General features: G+C 55.2%; 1 protein-coding gene across 1 annotated transcript in view; it reads right to left on the bottom strand.

Annotated features, from left to right (window-relative positions):
• BRD1 (bromodomain containing 1) overlaps positions 1–23,538 on the bottom strand; it is a 49,381-nt gene that overhangs the window by 7,811 nt on the left and 18,032 nt on the right. Inside the window, exons 3-8 of the mRNA XM_011942255.1 lie at positions 21,244–21,400; positions 16,274–16,405; positions 15,852–15,980; positions 15,069–15,381; positions 11,254–11,514; positions 4,713–4,817 (exon numbers count right to left, since the gene is read on the bottom strand). Coding sequence (XP_011797645.1) covers positions 4,713–4,817; positions 11,254–11,514; positions 15,069–15,381; positions 15,852–15,980; positions 16,274–16,405; positions 21,244–21,400 — 1,097 coding nt within the window. The remainder of the gene's footprint in view (positions 1–4,712; positions 4,818–11,253; positions 11,515–15,068; positions 15,382–15,851; positions 15,981–16,273; positions 16,406–21,243; positions 21,401–23,538) is intronic.

The raw sequence follows: 23,538 nt of genomic DNA, 5'->3' as shown, positions 1-23,538 counted from the left end.
TCCCGGGAGGTCCCCAAAGGGTCTTCTGAGAGACTACAGGCCACAGCAGCTGGGACACCGCCCCTCCCCACAGGGAAGAGAAGCCCCGGGGCCCACCTGGGGAGGCGGAGGCCTGCAGGTCTGACTGATGGGCCATAGTCTCCTCTAGCCTCAGGTTCTCAGCCCCTAACCCATACGGACACCACGAATCCTCCAGGCCACAGGTGCAAGAACACCAGGCCCCGATCAGTGGCTGCCGAGACGCCTGAGGGCAGGGAGCCATGGGAACACATCCCCGCAGCCCAGGATACAAGCCCACCCCTGCCCACCCTGCCACCAGCACCCAAGCTGCCGCCTCGGCTTCTCTGGCTCATAGGAAGCTTGGCCGTATGAAGCAGGTGGGCTGAGCCTGCACCCCAAAGACCAGAGCCCTGAGGGCCCCACGCAGTGGCAAAGGCTCCAGCATCCACGCTGCCCCAGAGGTGGGAGAGCCCATTATCTTCTGTTTTCAGTTTCACTTTTACCGTCGTTAAAAGGAGAGCATTTTTGGTGCATTTTTCAACCTCTCAATAAAAACACACACGGAAGAAGCGTCCAACAGCACTCTGCTCTTGCTGGGACCCGCTCCGTGATAACACAGCCGGGACGGTCAGAGACAGACCCAAGGCCCAGGCCAGACACCTGCACAAGACTTGCTGGGACCTGCTCCATCACAGGCAGCTGGGGACGGTCAGAGACAGACCCGAGGCCCATCTCGCCGGGACCCGCTCCATGACGATGCAGCCGGGATGGTCAGCGACAGGCCCGAGGCCCAGGCCAGACGCCTGCACAAGATCCCAGGCGTCCAGGGATGCCCCACCCAACGAGCAGGACTTCTCAGTTGGCCGCAGGGGCACTCAGTGTGGCGCCAGCAAGAGACAAACAGCAGCACTGCTCAAGAATCCACTGGGGATTGTGGGGAGAAAACAGAGGAAGGGGAAGTCAGGGGAGAAGGAAATCAGGTAGAAAACCCAGAAACAGAGAAGATGCTAGCAAGTGAGTGAGCACGCACTGTCCATGCCACATCCTCAGATGGCGCCGAGCCAAGTTCCTCCATACCCCACGGCACCAACACAGCACAACGCGCTGGGCATGGCCGCCGCACGCCAACCAAAGGTCACTACGGGGTGGCTCCACACGCTCAGGACAGCCTCAGAATGCTGTCCACTGTGTCGTCGGCTGCAGCAGGCTCCCAGCCGGTGCCGGGCTCTCCTCTGCGTCCTTTGTGACTATCCAGAGGGAAGGCTGAGGCGCCGCGACATCCCACCAGCTCCAGGCGTGCACCGGGCGCCAGCACCATTCCCACTGCCGGGCTGACTTACAGAGGGGGTGGGCTGGGGTGGGGGAGAGTTCCTCCAGGGCTGCTGTTTGTGTTTGTGTTTAGAGGATGTTTGAGCTGATGATTCCAACGGGATCCGCAAGAATTAAGTGAAAGGCAAGATGCAGTGATCTTTGTGTGTTCCAAAACGGCAGCTTAGCAGAACTCCAGTCCAAGTTGAGGTAAGAGAAAATGATTAGGGTCCAAAGAGTGAACTACCCAGCACATTAGTGGTTAAAGTGAGAACCTGGAAAACAGTGAAAAAGCCATTTAGTCTGAATGAAAGGGCAGGACAGCTCAGCCTCCTCCCTGAACAGCCGAAGGACACCAAGGACACCTCCGCGCTCGCACGCCCCACCACGTGCACATGGAGACTCGCGGCAGGGGTCTCCGATATGGTGGCGAGTGGAACACCGCTTCAGGTGACGGTTCGCTGCTGGTGAGCGCGCAGCTGCGGAGGAAGGAGGCCACGAGCCAGGGCCAGCCTCGGGCTGGGCCATCGCGGAAGCACAAGGCCGCTGCACAGCACTGCGGCGGGAGGCCCCCAGTGAGTGCTTCGCCTCCGGACCAGCAACCCTGTTCAGCCTGACTCAGAATCGTGCGCGTGCTGGTAAATGCCAGAGCACCCCTTAAAGTTCAGAGCACACAGATGAATGTTTGGAAAACATCAGAAGGTTCTGAGTAATTCCTGTCCTAAGACTGAGAAGACCTGCAGCTCGGAGCAAGAAATCCCCCATGTGCAGAGCACCAGAAGGTTCCGGTGAACCCAAAGCGAGGGCGGATGGTGGGACTGGCACCATTCAGAGCACGCCCAGCCCTCCCCCGGGCACCTTGGCCGCAGCCGTGGAATGCCTCCTGCTCCCGAGGGCCCGGTCTTAATGCTGCTGAGGCTCCCAGCTGCTCAGGAGAGAGCTCAGGAACTCACCGCGCCTCCACGGAAATCCACTGTCACTCGGGAATGAGAGAGCAGAAATCTCCACTTCAGTCAGGATCAAAGGGCACCATAATTCTCAAAAGCCACCACGGGCCACGCTCACTGAAGGTCTGCAGTGAGACTGCTCTACACCACTGTCACCACAGGAATCCCGCAAAACACTCCACTCCCGTGTAGGGCCGTGGCCTGGAGGGGACACGCGCTTTTCTACCAGGGACATCTGATGAGCGAGCCTGAGAGGTTGCCGAGGACGTGGCCGCCAGCCGGCAACACTCTGTCCGCGGTGGGCGCGCACAGCCGGGGCAGGGCCGGTCGGGTGGCGCCCCCTGGTGGAAGCCACCACATGAGCATCCTGCCGAGTGTGGAGGGGACGCCGCCCCCAAACCCCAGCCCCACAGCCAGCAGGGCCTCCACGCACAGAGCCCCACACCTCCGCCACCGACAGACGTGAAACCCCCAGGAAGCGGAGCGTCGGCCGAACTCCAAGTTCTGCGTGCGGAGGGGACGCCCACGACTGCACCGAACCAACCTCTAGTACCCAGCACACAGCACCCTGACCCGATTCATGGCAGGACTTCCAGGGCGCTTGGAAAACCAGGTCAAAGAGTCTTTGGCCAACGTGGCTAAGAGACATCCCCAAGTCCTGAGTCAAGGGCCCTCTGTCCTTATCGGTATCTTGTGAAGCACTTCAATAGCCTCATATTACTTAGAAACCAAAAAAACTTTTTCAAATTATTTTAAAATGCCAATTTAGTATCAATCCATCAAAGTAAAAGCACATGGGTAGAAAATTTCTACACAATTCATTTATGTGCAAAATTTTCATACAAATCAAAATGAAATTTACCAGAAATTACTCTGGCAACAAGAGGCATGACCTGCTCGCTGGCAAGGGTGGGAGGTGCACAAAGGCCTAAAGACAGCACCTGGTCTCGCTCCCCTCCCCGACGCTCAGGCCAGAGACCAGCGGAAGGAAGGAGCAGGGTCAAGATGTGAGGGAGTGGCCTGGGGGGGTCTCGCCCACCACAGCCTTCCGTCTGCCACCAGCTCAGCGAGGCTCCACGACACAGGGCTCACTCGCTGCCCCTCTGGGAAATAAGCAACACCCACCCAGCCCCATTCTCTCTCACTGCTGAAGTGCATGAGGAACCACCGCATACCAGCACAGCCAGAAGAAAACGCGCTTCCCCTTATCTAGGTATAACAGGCAGACAGGACAGACGGGAATCAAGCCTTGACTCGGGACAAAAACCAGAATGACAAACGTGCTCCAAACACGCTTCCAGAAAGGAGACACTGGCAGCCTGACCTGGCACCTCCAGAAGCACAGCCGGGACTGAACAAGCAAACCGAAGACAGGGGCTCCTCTTAAAAGGACACGAACTCCTCAACTTCCTCTGAGGGGCAGGAAGCAGAGGCTGCAGGAGCACAGCTGCCCTCCTCAAATGCTCTCGGCACGCACGCACACACACAGGAACACCCTCGCCGAGTAATTCAACAGAGTTCAGTTACGAAAGCGCAGGAAGAGATGAGAAGCACTTTCCGGTGCTATTTCAGCAGGTCCTAATACCTCATCACGTATGTGGCTAACAGGGCCACATAAAACAGTGAGGAAACGTTGCTGAAATCAACTGCAAAGTACTGCATTTACCATGAGGGCAGGTCCTCTCAGAGGCCCAGGGAAGGGCCAGGCTCAACCCCGGGGTCCTAGGTCTGTGGCGCTGCGGGAGACCTGACTGAGGGGTGCAGAGTGGAGCTCCCACAAGTGCTGGGAGCGGCCAGTCACCAGTTTACCCAGATGTGCACAGCAAAGTCAAGATGACCAATTAAAACTACACTTGAATTCATTCTCAGTACTTTTTTAAAGATCAGAAGGGGCCAGGTGCAGTGGCTCAGACATCTAATCCCAACACTTTGGGAGTCAGAGGCCGGGAGTTCAAGACCAGCTAGGAGAACACAGCGAGATCCCATCTCTACCAAAAATTTTCAAATTAGCTGGGAGTGGTGGTGTGCACCTGTAGTCCCAGCTACACAGGAGGCTGAGGCAGGAGAATCACTCGAGCCCAGGAGCTGGAGGCTGCAGTGAGCCACTCACTCTAGCCTGGGTGACAGGGCAAGACTCTGTCTCTCTTTAAAAAAAAAAAAAAAATCAGAGAGGAAGTATGCGGCAGAAGACAGGACCAAGGACCATTGACCCCTGGCCCAGGGCAGCCCAGCAAGGCTGCACAATCTCTCGTGGCAAACAGACCCCCCATGAGGGCGCCGACCTCAGAACTGCAATTCAAGGCTTTTGAAAGAAAAAACTGCACTGCTGTCTTCTCTGGAAATTAAGAGAATGCCGCAGAAACAGAAGCTCGGCACCCCCCCATCGCACCAAGGATCTTGAAGGACGCTCCCGGCACCGGTGGGCAAGGGCGCCTCAGGGCCGCCCGCGGCATTTACCTGCATCCAGGCGCTTTCCTGGGGACTCCTCCTCCACCTCGGAGTCTCCGCATGTGCTCCGCGACCTTTTCCTTGGCTGCAGAAGAGTCTCCAACCTCGGAAGGACTACAGACAAAAAGGTTTTGGTCCCTAGCTGAGGAGAAGTTGGCTGGGTTTCAGTGTTCTTGGCAGACTTTGGGGGGCTTACACTTTTCGATTTGCAGAAGAGAACAGAAGTGCGTCTGTTTACATCGCTTGCTGGCTCCGCCACCGCGGAGGCCGCCGCCGCCGGCACATCGCCACTACTGGCGCGGGTGGGCTCTGGAGGGCGTCCGCTTACCAGTGCGCTCTGAGTGCAAGCGCTATGTGATTCATTATCAAATGTGACTCTTTTGAAAAGTTTACTCTGCTCTGGGTTGAGTTCTACTGGTTTGAGGGTTGGTGGTTCTGAATTAGTCTCCGAGTTTGAAGGAAGAGGTAATGCATCTGATGGTTCAAGTTTAGGGGGAGAGTTATCTCCTGAAAAAATTATAAATAAAGTGATTTTTGAAAACTGAAGATTATAAAATCTATTATAAAACTTACTATAAATGTGAAGCCCACCAAAATACTAATTCAGTTAAGGAAACAACGCATCGCACGTACTGTCTGCTCGGCAGTGCGGGCCCCGTGGGCTCGGGCCACACTGTGTGGGCTTCCCTAACGCCAAAGGCTGCGGCCCTGGGTGCAGTGCCCGGGCGCACAGTTACTCTCTGAAAAAAACTGGGAAAGATTATTTCACACGCGCCAATATTAAACACATCACTCGAGTTCATAACAATTTCTGCAATCAATAATTCACTTACCTTGAGGAAGAAAAGGTATCTCACATAACTAAAGGAGCCTTAAGTGGGCATTCCCACAGAGCTCTACTGGGCCACGAGGTTAGCAAATAAAAGGAAAGAAACATTAAATCTGATCTCTGGTCAAGGTCTTCCAAGTTAAAAATGCAAAAACGACAAACAAACAAAAAAAGAAAAAAACAGGGAGTGGTGACTGGCTGTGGATGACTCTCAAGAAAGGCAGGAAAAAAAGCCCCGCTCACCCCAGCACAGAAGTCTGTGCCACATTCCCAAATACTGTGATGGGAGCTTTCGGAAAAAAAAAAAAATGTTTTTTAAATAAAAGGTCTTTGGAAAAACACTAACCTCTTTGTAAAGTCTTTTTGACATTATAAAAACCAGAAGTGTGAAATGGTACAGAGCCCGCGGTCAAGGGGATGGGCTCTACGCACTGCCCTGAATCCAGGGGGCCGGACAGGCTCTGGCACAAGGCTGACGGGGCAAGGCAATGCTGCACCAGGCCAAGCCACTGAGGCTTCTTTCCAAGCAGGACCGGTGCTGGCAACAGGAAGTGTGACCACTTTAATCCTTAGTATATATTATCACTGGGTACAGCTTTCATTTCATTAAACCTGCAAACTTTTCTAAAACCGTCTGAAGTATGTATGGTTACTATTGTAATTCAAAAAGTCGTTTTGAAAATACAAAACTACACAACAAGACTCAGAGCAATGTTTTGAGATTGACAGAAAAAAGTTCTCCCCAAGGCTGGGCTCCATGACGCCGGGCAGCAGTGCTTTCGGCTGCAAGGTGCCTCTGATTTCAAATGACACTGAGCGCCTTAGAGCGCCTCACAGCCGATTCAAATACAAGGGGGAAAGCCTCACCTCAACAAAAAGTCACCCATGCCAGCCACTGGGAGCACAGCTGTCACGTGGGAACGCTGTATTCCAAGGCAGGGGCACACGCGAGGTGACAAAACTCCTTCCCCTCCTGTTCAACGTCGCCAACAGGCTTAAGGAAAAGGGGTTTGTGAAACACCTGGGAACGCTGGCCGGCGGGAACTGGGCAATGCGGAGAAACAAGGCTGCTCATGAGCATCTACGGCTCCAGCGTCCCTGGGCCTGTGCAGCAGCCGGAGGGGCTCCAGCACTGAGCCTGCAGCGTCCTGATGCAGCCACTGTCTGGGGCAGAAGGCCTGGGGCCTCACTTCACTTCCTGCCTCCTCTTCCACCTCCTGGCCCCCCTCGAGCTCTCGTCCTGATCATGACATTCAACTGCTCACTGCAATCCCAACGGCCTCTGCAGGGCCAAAGCCAGTGGTCAACCCCAGTCTTGGCCTCTGTGGGTGCAAGAGCACCAGGCCAGCAGAGATGGAGCCTGAAGGAGTCTCCTTCCAGCACCTCCAAGAGACCCCCTTCCCCCCACCTTCTCCACAGCTATCTAACAGGCACTGTAAACCCCCATCTCCTGCTTCTGGTGCAACCCTCAGAACCACCACTCCTGCCTGACAGCAGCCCCGAGATGTGCAGACGTCCCTGCCTTGCAGAGGGCCCTCCCCTACCACGGGCCATACCCTCGCCTCCACACCTCCAGCTCTCGGCCCAGCAAGGACGCCCATGTGGGACTCATAACCATCTCCACGCTGCAGGGACTTCCCCAACCCCTGGTCTATCCCAAAGTGGGCCCCCGTGGCCCTGCCTCAGCCACGCACGCCCCCCAAATGCACCCCACACGCCCCTGACCTCTCTGCGGCAGCTCCACATGCAGGTCAGGCTCCAGCCGCCAGCACACAGGCTAAGGACGTGCTCCTGCAACCCTGACCAGAGGCATGAAGGAGGCCGTGGTCAGAAACAGAGGTCGCTGACGCCTGGGTGCACGGCCACCTGCCCAGCCGGGACCACACAGGCCCCTCCCCCAGCCAGGACCAAAAAGGCCCCCAGACCATTCAGTGCCTTAGTTCCTCATCCATAAAATCAGAAGAAACAAGACCTGAGCCTCCAGGCTCCACGACACAACAGGCAAGCCCAATCCATCCCTCGAGTGGAATCTGACTGGAAGTTAACATATAAGGCGGCAAACTCCTCTCAAACCTTGCTGACGGAGGGCCACCTCCGGCCATCACTTAACTGCACATGAGAAAAGCTCAGAACACACTCGATACAACTCGGGCATAAGCCTCTCAGACCCCGTCCATGTGCCATCAGTCAGGATCCTAGAATTCCAGTCCCTGGAACTTGTCACATATTCCAAATGGCAAAATGGTTATCTAATCTAAACCAGCTACTCTATGAAACTGAAAGACCTAGTTAAGTCTCCAAGAACAATTCTGCAATATTTTGCCCACCTGGCCACCCAGGATGTCAATCAAAGGCTTCTGTATCGAAGCCACAAGATGTTTTGGAAAATCACAGCGTAGCACAGGCAGACACTTTAGCTCACGAGCGGCAACCACACTGTCCCTCCAACAACCGTGCCTCAAGCCTCCATCCTCTGCAATTCTGAAGGGACAAAGCTGCACACTCCGCACCTTCTACCTGAGGAACACGCATCCTTTCTTGAGGGCCACAGTGCTCCACACGCTCAGTGCCCGTGCACAGCAGAGGACCTCCACGCATGCACATCAAGGGCCCACAGCTGCCCTGGACTAAAGGGGACGCCCCAGAGCCTCTGGCAAAGGCATCACTGACCGGAAATCCCAAGGACTCGAAATGCAAGCCCCTTTCACCAGCTCACAGTGCAGACCCTGCTCCTCCTGCCTGCACTGTCCTGCCTCACCATGTCAGCAGACACCAACCTGAGCACACGGTGGAGATGAGCCTTCTGCGAGCTGCACATCCGTCCCACAGGCTCATCAGACAGGATGGAATCCCAACTGTGGCGTGGCCCCCACCCAGCTGACATGCAGCCCCGGGGAAGTCAGCCCTGGCAGGGCCAGCTCACAGCAACAGCCCGAACCTCTGCACTCGGCAGACTGAGTCACGGCTACAGCAGAGCCCGCGGGAGGGCAGGTGCAAGGGAACTGACAGGGACCAACGGCGCAGCCCAGGAGGAGTCTCCTTCCTTCAGATACTAGAGTCTCAGGGGTCTGGCACCCAACAGCTACAGCTTGTTCAGGCTACTTCAAATGGAAGCAATGTAAGTATGACATAGGTACTGTTAAATTACACGTTAAGTGAGACTGTATATTTGCCATTGAGGAATTACTGTCTTTTCAGGTGTGAAAATATTGTGGTTATATTTAAGAAAAATGATGGAGAAGCTTTACTGATGAGAACGTTCCTGCTCGATCTTTAAATGTCTGATTCTTGGTTTTCGTCCTGTTGTGAGTATCCTACGTTCACATTTCTATACCACTAACAAGCTTGCCTGCGGCTGTCTTCCCTAACACTGTGTGGCGTCCCCATTCCCGTCTGGCACTCGCCTCTCCAGAGACCCCCGTCTTCTCTCAGAGGCAGGACTCTGCCCGCCCCACCTCTCCAGAGACCCCCATCTTCTCTGAGGGGCAGGACCCCGCCCACCTCACCTCGGAGTGGACCTTCAGGCCGCTTGCTTCTCCACCCACTTTCCTGTCAGCTCACAGGATATGCCCTTTTCATCCATGGAGTCACCGTGAACATCGGGTGTAACAGGTGATCCGAGGCCACCTGTGTCTCAGTCACACTGTATGTGTTTTCTTTACAATGACCCCAGAAAAAAACTACATAAAAATAAAATGACTCCAGAGCTACAAAGCAACAAGAACGGTCTCCAAGGGCTCCTGCTAAGTGTTGGGGGGTATGAGGAGCCACGCCCACCACAGGGGAGGGCCAAGCGGCTCCAACCGCACGAGGTCCTCAGCCCTGCAACCCAATAACCGTGCGGGGTCCTCAGCCCTGCGACCCAATGGCAATGGAGGAAGCCACTGATTAAAAAAACTTTTTAAAAGGGAACTTACTGCTCTACAGTGAAAATGGTACAACTGTGTACGAAGAGAAGCGCTGGAAGCTATTTTGAGACTGGTGAGTGGACCTGCTGGCAACCTCCTCACAACTCAGTCCTCAGGGCACAGAAGACAAGGACGGAAGGGCAGTCCACCTAGAGGGAGGCCCGCACAGCCTCGGTGGGATGCCTCAGTGGGCTGCATGAAAGCAAAGGCTGCGGGACCAGACACCAACCTGGACTCCTGGGCACAGCGGGGCAGGCCAGGGCCCAGACAGCTGTGGCCGCCAGAGGGTCCTCTAGGCAAACGTTCCCCAGAAAAACCACGAGGCCCCCAAAGCAGAGGAGGGATCAGGTGCTAACAATAACAGCCTTTGAGAGAACAGAAAAGCAAGCGCTCACCTTGAAATAGAAGTCTTTATTCTATGGACCTAACGTAATTGACACCAGCCCCAAAAGAGACATTCTCGAGTCTGGGTACTATACTATGGTGAACTAAACAGAAGAATCCCAAAACAGAAAAACAGGCACAGAATGAGGAAAACGATGCATAAGACATTCTCAGCTGCACGCACAGGAGTAAGTTTCTAAGAGAAAGAAAAGCTTAACGGCTCTCATTCAAGTCGCCCAATGCAAACAGGATAAAAGGGGCGAAGCTCTGCTGGCAGGAGCCACGGGAAGTTCAGGGATGAAAAGGGCCCTGAGACGGTGAAGACCCGCTGCCCTGTGTGGCATCGCGAAGACACTGCGTCACTCAGAGCACAGACGTCCGTAAGAGATGAGCGTCTTTGTTTCAAAAGAAAATGGTACAACAATTCTGTCTTATTTCAATGGTTTGCTGTTCTGACTTTGATGTGCAGGGGAAGGGCAAGAAGGCCATGAACCAGCTGCTAATGCTGTGGAGAGAGGGTCTGACCCTACTGTCTGCTTCGCGTAACCGGAGCGTGTCAAGGTCAACTACAGAGACACAGGGCAAAGCACAGCAGCAATGACTTTCTGCCAGTGTCTCCAAATCCAATTTAGTTTTAAAATTCCCCTTTCACCAAATACGGGACACACCAGCTCTACCTCCTCACCCTGCCAACCTAGATGCACACAAACCATCACTCATCAACGCCCTCCTCACCACCCAAGCCTACATCTGCCCTGGGTTTTGCTAGTTCTCCTTCTGGATAGATGGATTTCTTCCCCTGCATTTATTTCTTAGTCCTAAAAACATCTTTGCTGCCCGGACCTTTCCCCAGACATTCTTTGACAACGATCACAGCAGACTGCTACCTACCAACTGCTGCAGAGGAGCTGGTCAGGGACCCTCAGGGCGGACGAGGCCTCTGCGGTACCTTCCCTCCCTTCACAACATCAGGGAGGAGCCTTTAAGTGATAATAATCGAAAACAGCCCTTTGAAAATGCCACATTTGATGGCCTAGAGTATAATTAAATGGCTTCCCATCAATTTACAAAATACAACAAAAACATTTCTCACTCTTATCATTCAAGCTACCTTTACTCTTCAACACAGATCTAAACCATTCTTTTCAAATAGTTTTTCAGGCCCAAGTTAAGAGAAAAATTTTATTCTGTGCCTTAAATTTTATCAACTAATTATGTGGAAAAAACACAGACAGCACAAATTATAAAGTCTCTTTCGAAGGAAACAACCACTCAGTGGGTAAATCAAGTGTTCCGGGCTTTGTGAATCTTATGGAACTGGCGCTAACCCGAGCCTCCATGCACACCAACACTGCTGCCCGTGTCTGGGTCGGTGCCTGTGCCTGAGCCCTGACGACAAGAAAGAGGGGCAGCCCTCACCATGGCTTACCTTCCTCGCCCGCCTCCAGCCCCAGCGGAGCTCCGTCCTCGTCACAGCCTTCCGAGCCTGGCCCCGTGGGCGGGGGCTGGCTGTGCTGCTGGCTCAGCTTGTTTCGGAGAAGGGCAATTTCTTTTTTGAGCAGCTTTGCCCGCTTGCTCCGGGAGCCACTGGACTTCATAGCGCAGGTGAGGTCAAGCATGTCCAGCAACTCTCGCAGCTGCTCCTCCAGGCCCAGGTGGGCTCTGCTGGCGGGGTCCAGCAACCTGTCCACTGAACCAAAGGACACACGCTGTCAGTCATCAGGTCCCATGCACCTTCTGGGAACACATCACCGGTCCCATCTTTCAAATCTCCTTCGGCCAAGGCCCTGAGAATGGCTGTGAGCAACGAGGCCCAGGCCCTGCTCACCAGAGGCCCCAAGCGGCCCCTCCCCTGCACTCCGAACCCACCATGGGGCTGCTGCTACAGGAACACCCTGGGATGCTCCTGATGGAGAATTTCTACTCCCATGACAGTCACCGCAGAAGGGGCAGCGTCCAGGTAACATCGCAACCTCTCCTGGACCAGGACCCTCTGAGGCTCCCTGTGCAGAGAGCCCGGCTGGCTGGGTGAGGGCACAGCACACAGACCCCAGAGAGAGCCCGGCTGGCTGGGTGAGGGCACGGCACACAGACCCCAGAGAGAGCCCGGCTGGCTGGGTGAGGGCACGGCACACAGACCCCAGAGAGAGCCCGGCTGGCTGGCTGAGGGCACGGCACACAGACCCCAGAGAGAGGCGCACGCTCCACCAGCCCAGCACAACTCAGATGGGCCTGCACTGGCTCTGCAAGCAGAGGTGGCGACTGGCAAATGTGCCAAGTGAGGGCCAGGCGCGTCCTGAGCGGTGTCTCAGCTGAAGGATTCAGATGCTGATCGCTGCGTGGCTTTATTAAACGGGCTGTAAAATTCACAGATCATTCTGAATTTCAGGCGTATTCACGACAAAGTCCCTGAAAACTTCACTTTCAAAAACACCAAAATTTATAAAGCACAAATTACCTTAAGTAAGTAAGAGGTGGCCAAGAAAAGAAACTGCTCCTCAGAGCTATCTGAAGATAGAACCAGAGCGAGGAGAGAGATAAAAAGCAAAGTAAGACCGCCCGAAACACATGGATGCTCGTCATCTCAACACAGGTGCTTTACTGAAAGCATCTGTCCTTCTGACTGAATAAGCAGTAGCAGAGAGAAACAAAATGCTTAAATCATTACTCCTTCAAGACTTGTATCCATAACATCACTTTGAACAAATGTCATAGATAATACTCAAAAATGTTCATACAAAAAAACACATCCTTTGAAACCCCAAGAAGAAAGCCTCGAAACCTCCGTTTCTTTTAAAACGAGAGACCCACGGCCTCCAGGCCTGTGGCTCGGGCTCCAGGCAGTGGGAGGTGTCGGCTGTGCTGAGAAGGGCAGCAGGTGCACCCTCAAGGCACACCGTGGCCACTGGCTCACCTGTGCACTCCGAAATACTGAGAAGGAAGGAAACTAGGACTTCTCATCCTTCATTTTCTCCTCAGCAAAAAAAACCCGAGTGTAGAAATTCACTTAACAACTTGCATGACCATGATCTGAAAGACGCTGACACTCAAGAGACCTCCACACCCGCTCCGTTCGAGGGAGGTGGCGTGGCGCTGGGCGCACAATGTGGGGGAGCACAAGAGCAGGGCCCTAGGGGCAGAGGACGCTCCGGGCTGCTCAGAAGACAGGGAGTCCAAGAGTGCTGCGTCTTTCTGCTTTTAAGGGCAGGCAACCAGCATGCGTCCTGAATGGCCAGCACTGGGCACCAGGTGGGTGTCTGAGAGCTGATGGCAGGCAAAGCATCCAAGCTAGAGCGTGAAGGCTGTGGGGGGCAGGGGGGAGCTTTCCCATGGTCACCAGAGGCTAGAGAAGGGCCTTTCAGGACAAGCACGAGCCCTGGGCTCACTCTGAGGCGGCTCAGCCCCAGCTCCTCTCAGATCCTCAAGGGAACGTTTCGGAAAACGATAGCTGGTCTGATCAGCCTGGAGAGTGCAGCTTCAGGGAGGGGTTAAAGCTCCACCAGGGTTCACCAAGAGTCAGCAGCATTGTTTGGAGCTTGTGTGTATTTTCTAAATTTCTCCAAGAAAAACGCGTTACTCTTAAAATCAGAGACAAAGAATAAAAATATAATCCCATTCTGTTTTTATTTCAAGACGGAGTCTCGCTCTGTCACCCAGGCTGGAGTGCAATGGCGCAATCTAGGCTCACTGAAAGCTCCACCTCCTCGGTTCACACCATTCTCCCACCTCAGCCTCCCGAGTGGCTGGGACTATAGGCGCCCGCCACCACGCCTGGCTAATTTTGTTTTTGTATTTTTAGTAGAGATGGGTTTCACTGTGTTAGCCAGGATGGTCTCGATCTCCTGACTTCGTGATCCACCCGCCTCGGCCTCCCTCTTTTTTCTTTTTTTGGAGACAGGGTCTCACTCCATCACCCAGGTTGGAGTGCAATGGCACAATCTCCGCTCACTGCAGCCTCCGCCTTCCACGTTCAAGTGATTCTCCTGCCTCAGCCTCCAAAGTAGCTGGGATTACAACAGGCACGCGCCACCACGCCTGGCTGATTTTTTGTATTGGTAGTGGAAACGGGGTTTCTCCATGTTGGCCAGGCTGGTCTCGATCTCCTGACCTCAAGTAAATCCACCTGTCGGCCTCCCAAAGTGCTGGGATTACAGGCATGAGCCACAGAGCCTGGCCCTATTCCCATTCTTTAAAAGAGTACAGTCCATCCTCCAACGCTCACAGGTGCCGAGTGCTGCAGGACCCCACGGGAAGCAGGGAGCCCAGCACTGCTGCCATGAGGGGAACGGAGGGCGAAGCAACGATGGCCCAGCTTGGCTGAACCCCACGATGGCAGGAACATGGAGGAGAGGAAGAGGGCCAGGCCTCATCCCAGAAGAAGCAACCTGGCACGGGTCAGTGATTCATCAGGAGAAAGGGTAGGCCAAGAAATCAGGGACATGGGACCTTTTGATAAATGAGCCAAACACACCATGATTTCTGTTCAGTTTGTGGCTCAGAGCTGGAGCTGAGGTGCAGGAGCTCTAGGTGCTCTGATAACCCATGTGGGCGGGACACACCCTTCGGCAGACAATCCCGGAGGTGCTATCAGCAAGCAGGGTGCAGGGGACACCCCTGGTTTCCGAGGACTGGTCTAGAGAAGGGTGCAGGTGACTGCACACAGCTGCAGCACGTGCCTGGGCAACCGAGAAGCGCAGGCCCTGGCTGGAGTCCAGGTGGGCCGCGAACACGCTCCCAGAGCCCTTTCTACAACATGCGCAAACCACGAAGTTAAAGGGCCGGAGGCAAAGCCAGAGTTCCTCTGGCTTCATGCCACCCCCGAGGCCCACTCTGGATGCAAACCCCCAACTAAGCTGGTTTCTGGGCCTGCATCATCGAGACCGGCCGCCCTGTAGGGAGCCACAGCCACATGGGTCCTCTTGGCGGGCACCCAAAACGCAGCCAGTCTGAAGTGACAGGTGCCGAGTGTAAAAGACACATTATATATCCTCAGTAACGTCTACACCGGCCCCATGTTGAAACCAACTCTTCCATAGACTGAGTAAAGTAAGATACGTTATTAAAATAAATTCCACCTGCTTTTTTTCCATTTTCCAGTGAGGCTACTAGAAAATGTAAATGATGTATGCGGTTGCGTGCAAGTCCTCCCAGACCGTGCTGATGTGGAGCTGGCAACACAGAGCAGGACAGAGTCTGCTAGAAAGAGCGTCTTCCAGCTCCTCCGGACACAGAGCCAGTTCTTACCGTCTTCCCAGGAGAAAGGCCGCCGCGGCACTGCAGCGGGCCGCTCAGCCAGGTGCATCCCCGAGGCCTCTTCCAAGCCGATGCTGTCCACCTCGCGCCGGGCCTGCCTCAGAACAACACCTCCCTGATCACGCAGCCTCACCGCGGCTCTATAGAACACGGTGTCCCTGGCATTGTACTTCATGCAGTTATCTATAATGAGATCAAAATCCTCCTCAAACTCATGGAGGTTTTTATACCCTTGAGCTTCTAACCGTTTCCTCATCGTGGCAAAGTCCATGGGCTGTTTAATGTGATCCAAATAATCTGGTACCTAATTTTAGGAAGGAAAAAGAATCATTTACAAACTAAAACAGGATATTAGTTTACTCTGTATTTATTATTCCATAGAACTCACAAGCCCATCCTATCTGAGAGCCACGCGCACACACACACACACACACACACACACACACACACACACACACACGGTACAGACACAAGACCCAAGTACTGCAGGGATTTTCCCGACCCCAGCTCCTTTAGCTAAAGCGCACTGGAGGGTGCCGGGCGCATGCCACCACAGCTCAGGGTACTGTCTGCACAGGGCCTCTCACCCACTGCACTTTCAATATTTTACAGTGAAATAGATCACTTTTATCATTTAAAAACAAATATGTTAAATAAAAACGAGAATTAAGAACACAAGGGACGTACTCTAGCCAGTCACACGTTTCCCAGTCAAACGGCAGCACAAATCCAGTCACACGTGCGGCAGGACAGACGAGCGCCGCAAACACCCACCTCCTTCAGACTCACGGGCTGCGCAAATATCCTGGCGGGGTCCTTGTCCTGCAGCTGGTCCAGCACTGAACGCAGCAGCACCGTCAGCGGGGTCAGACGCAGCTCCATGGCAACCTGCTCCACCTTCACCTAGGGGGGCCCAGCAGAGCCTCAGCTTTAGGGAGCCCCACACGCACCCCACAGCCACACGCATCCCACACGCAACCCTACAGGCTCCTGTGCTTCTGTCAAGGCAGAGGTCAATGCAGCCTCCACTTAGGGCCCTGTGACCCATGGCAGCCAGGCAACCGGCCTGGGCTGAGCAATGCACTGCCGTGGGCCAGGACCCACAGGGTGCAGCCCACCCTCTGCAGGAGGTGCCAGCATCCCACCCACACCCCATGGCCAGTGGTGCACTCCATGCGGGATGGGCCCAGCCCCACCTGCTCACGCTTGAGCTTCTCCCGCTTGCGCAGCAGCTCAATCAGCAGGCGGGCGCGCTCCAGGTCGTGCCGCAGCCGCTGCCAGTACTTCAGCTTCTCTTTGGCAGCCTTCATCTCCTCATCGTTTTCTCTCTGAGAACAGCGAACACTTCCATCAGTCAAACCCAGAGGCTCCTCCTGCAAAAGGCCTCAGATACCGCACAGGTAAGACCCCAGGAGGTGTCCACGGCAGGAGTCCTGCAGGCCCATCCTGGGGAGGACAACAGACCCACCCTCACTAGAGAGCCCCGGGACAGCACCAGGACAGAGGGGACAGAGGAGATGGAGGGGATGGAGGAGACAGAGGGAACCACCAGGCCAAGGTGAGCAGGGAGCTGGCTCCGGTGCACAGATTCCACCCTCCAGAGAGAACAGAGGTCTCCACAAGCTGGCGGAAAGGGGCCTTCACAGAACCAGAAAGGCCCACAGAGGTGGGACCAGGACAGAATGGGGGGCCCAGGAGGACCCACCTCAAGGACGACAGCTGGGAACGGAGGGAGCGGCTGAAAAGAAACCAGGTGCATAGAAAACAACATGCTGGGCCCATCCTGGCTTGGACAGAGCGTGATGGGGGCCTGGCACACAGCCGACCTGCCGCCCTGCCCTGCACAGCGCCTCCATCCCAACGCACATTTCCCCGCAGCCAGGGTCCCGTCTCCATCGACAGCACCTGCTCCCTTCTCAGTGGGCAGAAGGGTACGCCAGACAGCACAGGCCGCCAGCCTCACCCCAGCCCACATCCACGCCAGGATGATCAGAAGAAAATCAGAGCCCTGCAAAGGCCATGACACAGACGGTCGCAGGAGAGGAGGCCACCTGGGTCTGCCCTCAGCCCCGTCCTCACCATGTCCCCCAGGCCTGGCCATATGAGGCCTGCTCATCACAGTGCCAGGGGCACCCTGACCCTACCTCAAAGGGGAGAGGAAGTCACCGAGTGGGCCTGAGCGGGCCCCCGCTGCCTGTCGTCCTCCACAGCTGCAGGACACACACGCCCTGCCAGCCTCAGGCCAACTGTGGCCATCGGTTTCTGGCACATGCTCCACAGCTCTAAGACCCTCCTCTCCCCCAACGCCTCTGTCCCCAGATTCCCACCCGCCCACCTCAGGCCATCACAGCTTTTTGAAGGACTGAGGGTGTGAAGGCAAAGACTGCTGGACTACAAGATGCAAGGACCCCGGACTCCAAACTGCTCAGAAAAGGAGGCTAAAGGAGGGAGACCGAGTCCCGCACCCCCACCCCTGAGGCCAGGCCTCTCCAGGGCAAGGCGGGGCACTGAGGCGCTGGTGTCCCCTGCAGTGAGGGTCTCGGGGTTTTCCTCAATGTTGCTGAACACCCTCAGGCAGGAAATTGGGGCTAACGGTAACAAGGTCCACATCAACTCAAGCAAAGACAGGAAAACACGGGCTCCAAACACCAAGCTCCCCAGAGCATCTGAATACTGCCTGTCCCCCAGCTTGCAATCGACACTTCTAAAAACCGTGGTCAAAAGGACGTTTGGCATGGGAATCTGTTATGAAGCGGAAGAAATCTCATCACCTGAAAGTCCCTTATCACACACTGGCTGCTGAGCACTTACTGGTCTGCTCCCCAACCTGGTTTAACAAAGACACGCCATCGGCAGCGGCAAGCGCCCCATCGACGGCACCTGGGCCCTGAGGCCGGCCGGCCTCCCGGCTTCGCCATGCAAGGTCCCATGACACACGCAGCCTCATCCACTCAGAAGGACCAAGGTTCCTTACACAGCTCTCAAGTGTAAAAATCAACACTGGGAGGCTCCACAAGAAAGGACAGAAGTGAAGGAGACACACTCAGGTGTCCCCACTGCCGGGAAGAAGCACTGAGCGCCTCCATGTCCATTCCAGACACACGGGGGAGACGCAGGGCTGGGGAATGGTCAGGTTAAAATCCCCTCTGCTGGGAGGCACAGGCCAGCTCCTGGAGTGAGGGCCCACAGTGTTACAGAGCGGCCGGTCTCAGCCTCACCGGCCCCAGGCCTCCTGGCAACAGCACCCGGCTCCTGCCACTGGGACGGGCAGAAGCCACACCCGCAGCACAGCAAGGACAATGTGGGCAGCAGCGCCGAGCATGCCCCAAGACAGACACTGGGAAAGCTGGAGGATGTGCTCCCAGGACAGGAAGGATGGGCCACGGGAGCAGGAGACACAGTGCGACGCCACCGGCATACGCACAAATCACTGCTCACCCTAAAGCTAAGCCACCGCCCTCGTTCTCCCTGCAGCCTTCAACAGCCGCACACGCCAGAACAAACACCAGGACCCTGGACGTGCAGCCAGCACAGACCCGCCATTGCCGCAGCATCCTTGGCGCCTGCCGGCCTCTCAGAAACCCCATCCAGTTCGTCCACCTGCCTCCACCCCAGGGTCCTCTCCCAGGGTCAGGCTGGGGCAGGAACACAGAGACACAGAAGAATTAAATGCATCAGGTACTTCCAAAGCTTCGAAACCATGAAACCACACCAAGCCGTGGCCGTCCCTGGCCAGGAGGCAGAAACATAGTCTCTCCCAACAGCCCATCCGCACAAGGCAGGTTTCCAGGCTCTCCACGCCAACTGCTGTGCTGTGGCTCAAGTCTGGGCAGCTCCTTCTGCCCCTTCCCAGGTGTCTTCACAAAGCCACCCCCTCTGCCAGAAGAGCTGCTCTGGCCGTGCTGTGGGGACGTTCTCTCCTTACAAACATATTCTGCACACAACAGGACGTGAGGCCTAACAGGCAGTGGTGAAGCAGAGGGGGCCCAGCTGGCATATTCCAGCTGGTCACCTCTTCTTTGCAACCCTCCCCCTGCCCTTGCCTGGCTCTACCACACCCCAGGCCACCCCCAGTCGCCTGGGTCCCCATGGCCCCTGCCCACTGGCCCATGTGTCCTGCTGCGGCAGGGATCCTGGCCCTCGTGTCCCAGTTCCTGAGAGTAGAAATGAAGAGTCCCACCGCTGGACGTCCCCTGTCTGGCCACATCCATGCCCACTTTCCATGGAATCCGCCCTTCACAGCTCCTCTGCGGCTTATCTGGAGTCCTGTCCAGCCCCAAGATGAGACCCAAGATCTGAATCCTCAGCTTCCTCCCAGCCAAGCCTCTCTTCCATCCCCCAACATTGCAGGGCCAAGACCGATGCCTCTGGCCCCCAGAGCTTCCCACCACTCAGCCACTTCCTGACTCTGTCTCTTCAGAGCTCCCCCAACCGCGCTCTCCTGCCAGGAGCCCTGGAGGCTACGAGGTGAGGACGAGGAGAGATGGAAAGCAAAGTCACATCATGGAACGGAAGATGCAGTTAACTCATTCAACAGCCAAAGAACATTCACTGAAGCCTCAACTCTGTGGCCATGTGAGGATCCCAGTTGGAGAGGGACTGGCTCACAGACCTGTCCGGGGAGCCCCAACTTCCCTGGACAGACACACAGTGGGGCAACCCAGGTACGGCACAGGAGGCCCAGAACACTCCACAGCCAGGACACACCAAGGCCGTCAGAAGACCTTGGACCCCACCACCAAATCAGACCCACAAATCACCAGCTGCCAGACCAAAGCGCTAGACCCTGTAATTCCCTGGAGCACGAGGCAGCCACAGCAGGTGACTCAACAGGGCTCAGGCTGCGGGGGCAGAGCCTGCGAGGCACACACAGCACCGGCCACCGCACGGGAACCCAACTGTGGACCCTGCGGACCCAAGCTTCCCCTGAGCACGTCGCCACCTCACAGCAGAGCAGGATGGTTCTGCTTTGTGCCCAGGACGGCAGTGAAAAGCACCGCGAGGAAACTCCAAGAGGCGCTGAGGCCACGCGACGCTGGCCGCAGATAGCTCTTCCAAAAAACCAGCAGCTCCTCACTAGGCAGCGTGGGCAGAGGGTGCTGGCCACAGGTCCTGGGCCGTGTGCAGAGCCACTTGTGTTTTCAATTTACTTTTGTGCATCTCACAAAAGCTACTTCACTCTGTAAACCCACTTTTTCGGAACTGTCTCACAGTATCAGATGAGTCTATCAACTCAAACCTACTACCAAAATGTAAGAGTTTGAGTTGGTTCTTTTTTTTTTTTTTTTTTTTTCTGAGATGGAGTCTCGCTCAGTTGCCCAGGCTGGAGTGCAGTGGTGCGATCCCGGCTCACTGCAAGCTCCGCCTCCCGGGTTCACGCCATTCTCCTGCCTCAGCCTCCCAAGTAGCTGGGACTACAAGCGCTCGCTGCCACGCCCAGCTATTTTTTTGCATTTTTAGTAGAGACGGGGTTTCACCGTGTTAGCCAGGATGGTCTCGATCTCCTGACCTTGTGATCCGCCCGTCTCGGCCTCCCAAAGTGCTGGGATTACAGGCTTGAGCCACCGCGCCCGGCCGAGTTGGTTCTTTTAAAAAGGAAAAGTCCTGCTCCTTCCCTTCCACTCTCTCAGCTCTCTCGAGCCCTCCCCACCCCACCACAGTCCATGCTAAACCAGCCTTCAGAGCAAGGCCCTCGAAACAAACCACTCCTCACACATTTCCAACACCCACACTCCAGGCCCAGCACACAGACCCCCACCCACTGGCCCAGGTGCTCACTGGGTCCCACTCCTGCTGTCCTCAGCCTGGACACTCATGCGGCCAGAGCGTAACACATCCCTGAGCATCCCCAATCCCCAGAACTGGTCACTGCCCATCAGCATGAGTGCGGGTAGGGCGGGGCGGGGCGGGGCAGGGGAGCACAACTCACAACCGAAGAAACACCCCCAGTGACAGGCATGGATGAGAATCACCCCCAAAGTCGCAGATCCAGAGCCCAGGGCACACCTAACTCCTCCTACAGGTCCAGGGCTGAACGAGACCAAGGCTTCCCAATGGGGAGCCTGGACCCAGGGGCAGCACCACGTCCAGCCTGAACCAGGGGACCTCTCCCTGGAGGGTGGGGGCGAGACACACAGAGAGGCTGTGGGGGCTGTGAGCCACATACCTGCTGTGAGCTTCGCTGAGACTGCAGGCTGGACTGGAGCCGCCGCAGCAGGGGGGCACCGTTCCTGGACAGCCGCTTGAGCAGCCAGTAGCTGTGGGCTCGCTCCACAAACTGCTTCTTCCGCTGAATGGCCACCTGATTCGCAATCCTATTTAACCTAAAACATAAACACTCAGTTTATCTTTGAAGCAGTACATTAAGATGTTTCATCACATAAACTAGAAATGACAGTGTTACTGCTAATAAAACCATGTGTTCATACTTTTTCTCCCTAAGCCTTGGCACGTGTAATTTCTACTATCCCTAGTGCTGCTAAAATTCACAATCTCCAACCACTTGAAGATTTCATCCACTTTTTAGGGTGGGTGCAGTGGCTCCTACCCGTAATCCCAGCACTTTGTGAAGCCGAGGCGGGCGGATCACTTGAGGCCAGGAGTTTGAGACCAGCCTGGCCAACATGGTAAAACCCCGTCTCTACCAAAAATACAAAAATATTAGCGGAATGTGGTGGTGCATGCCTGTAGTCCCGGCTACTTGGGAGGCTGAGGCAGGAGAATCGCTTAAACCTGGAAGGTGGACGTTGCAGTGAGCCAAAATCGCACAACTGCACTCTCAGCCTGGGCGACAGAGCGAGACTCTGACTCAAAAAAAAAAAAAAAAGATTTCATCCACTTCTTATTCACTACAACATTTATCAGATTGAACATCCAAAAGAAAACATGCTGAGCAAAGCCTTCAACAGTTTTCATTCTTTCTGTATGACTCCATCTGCACACAAGCTGACATCAACCACATCTGCGTCAATGGGCCCAAAACCCTACACCCCGTCCACTCGGACACCATGGGAGAGGTGGGCACTGGTCCCCACATCACCTCCAAGAGGAGGGAGAGAGCTCCAGGTATGAGCCACTGACAGGTGCTGTTTCACTGTGCTCACTAAAATGACCTCGGCCATCTTCAAGTCTCCCAAGAAATGCAAAGTGCTGCCCCTGGGGGCACATGGAGCCACCAAGACCCTCGGCGCCTCTCACCCACAAAGGGAACACCCAACACCGCCTCTTCCAGCAGGACCTGGCTCAAGTGTGGAGCCTGCAGGAGAACACCCACCAGACCCAGAACTGACCGTGAGGTGTCTCCTCACAGGTGACCTGCCGGGGGAACTTTGCCAGAGTGACCCATCACCAAGAGCTCCCGTGCAGATGTGGAACCCCTTTAGGCTACAACAATCCTGCCCACCACCCCAGGGGCAGTCTGCATGCTCAGAACACCGAACGCCTGCCCACAAAGCACACCCCTCCAAGGACAGCCAACAGAGGGAAGCCAGAGGTGGGGGAGGGAGTCGGCAGGTGGACTGGGACGCTGGGCTCCGATCACAGCTCCACATGGCTCCTCCCCTGCAGGTTGGGCTGCGCTGGGCTGGACCTGGTCACCTCATGGGCTGTTGTTTTGGGAACAGTTTGTTTTTACCACTTTGGACTGAGGCAAACCATGTGCAGTAAATAGCACAACCCTTAACTCTTCCAGTTCAGTGAGTCTTTTTTTGTTTGTTTGTTTGTTTTGAGACGGAGTCTCACTCTGTTGCCCAGGCTGGAGTACTTCCGCCTCCAGGGTTCCAGCGATTCTCCTGCCTCAGCCTCCCAAGTAGCTGGGACTACATGTGCCCGCCACCATGCCCAGCTAATTTTTGTATTTTTAGCAGAGACAGGGTTTCACCATGTTGGCCAGGCTGGCCTCAAAACTCCTGACCTCAGGTGATCTGCCTGCCTCAGCCTCCCAAAGTGCTGGGGTGACAGGCGTGAGCCACTTACTGGCCTCAGTGAATGCAAATGTTTCCACACATGTATACCCTCAGGGTATTTTAATGACCAAATGAGGCAGTACAGATAGAAGTATTTTTTAACAATTTGAAGATCCAAAGAAATGCTACTTGACAATATGCTCATAAAGAAAGCATCTGGAAGCCAGGCACAGTAGCTCATGCCTGTAATCCCATCACCTTGCGAGGCCAAGGCAGGCAAATCACGAGGTCAGGAGGTTGAGACCATCCTGACTAACATGGTGAAACTCCGTCTCTACTAAAAATACAAAAAATTAGCCAGGCGTGGTGACACGCACCTGTAGTCCCAGCTACTTGGGTGACTGAGGCAGGAGAATTGCTTGAACCTGGGTGGCAGAGGTTGCAGTGAGCCGAGATCACGCCACTGCACTCCAGCCCGGGTGACAGAGTGAGACTCCATCAGAAAGAAAGAAAGAAAAGAAGAAAGAAAAGAAAGAAAAGAAAGAAAGAAAGAGAGA

The sequence above is a fragment of the Colobus angolensis genome, unplaced genomic scaffold (genome assembly GCF_000951035.1).
Source record: "Colobus angolensis palliatus isolate OR3802 unplaced genomic scaffold, Cang.pa_1.0 Scaffold208, whole genome shotgun sequence".
In the NCBI taxonomy this organism is placed as follows: domain Eukaryota; kingdom Metazoa; phylum Chordata; class Mammalia; order Primates; family Cercopithecidae; genus Colobus; species Colobus angolensis.
This window is presented reverse-complemented; position numbering and strand designations above follow the sequence as displayed.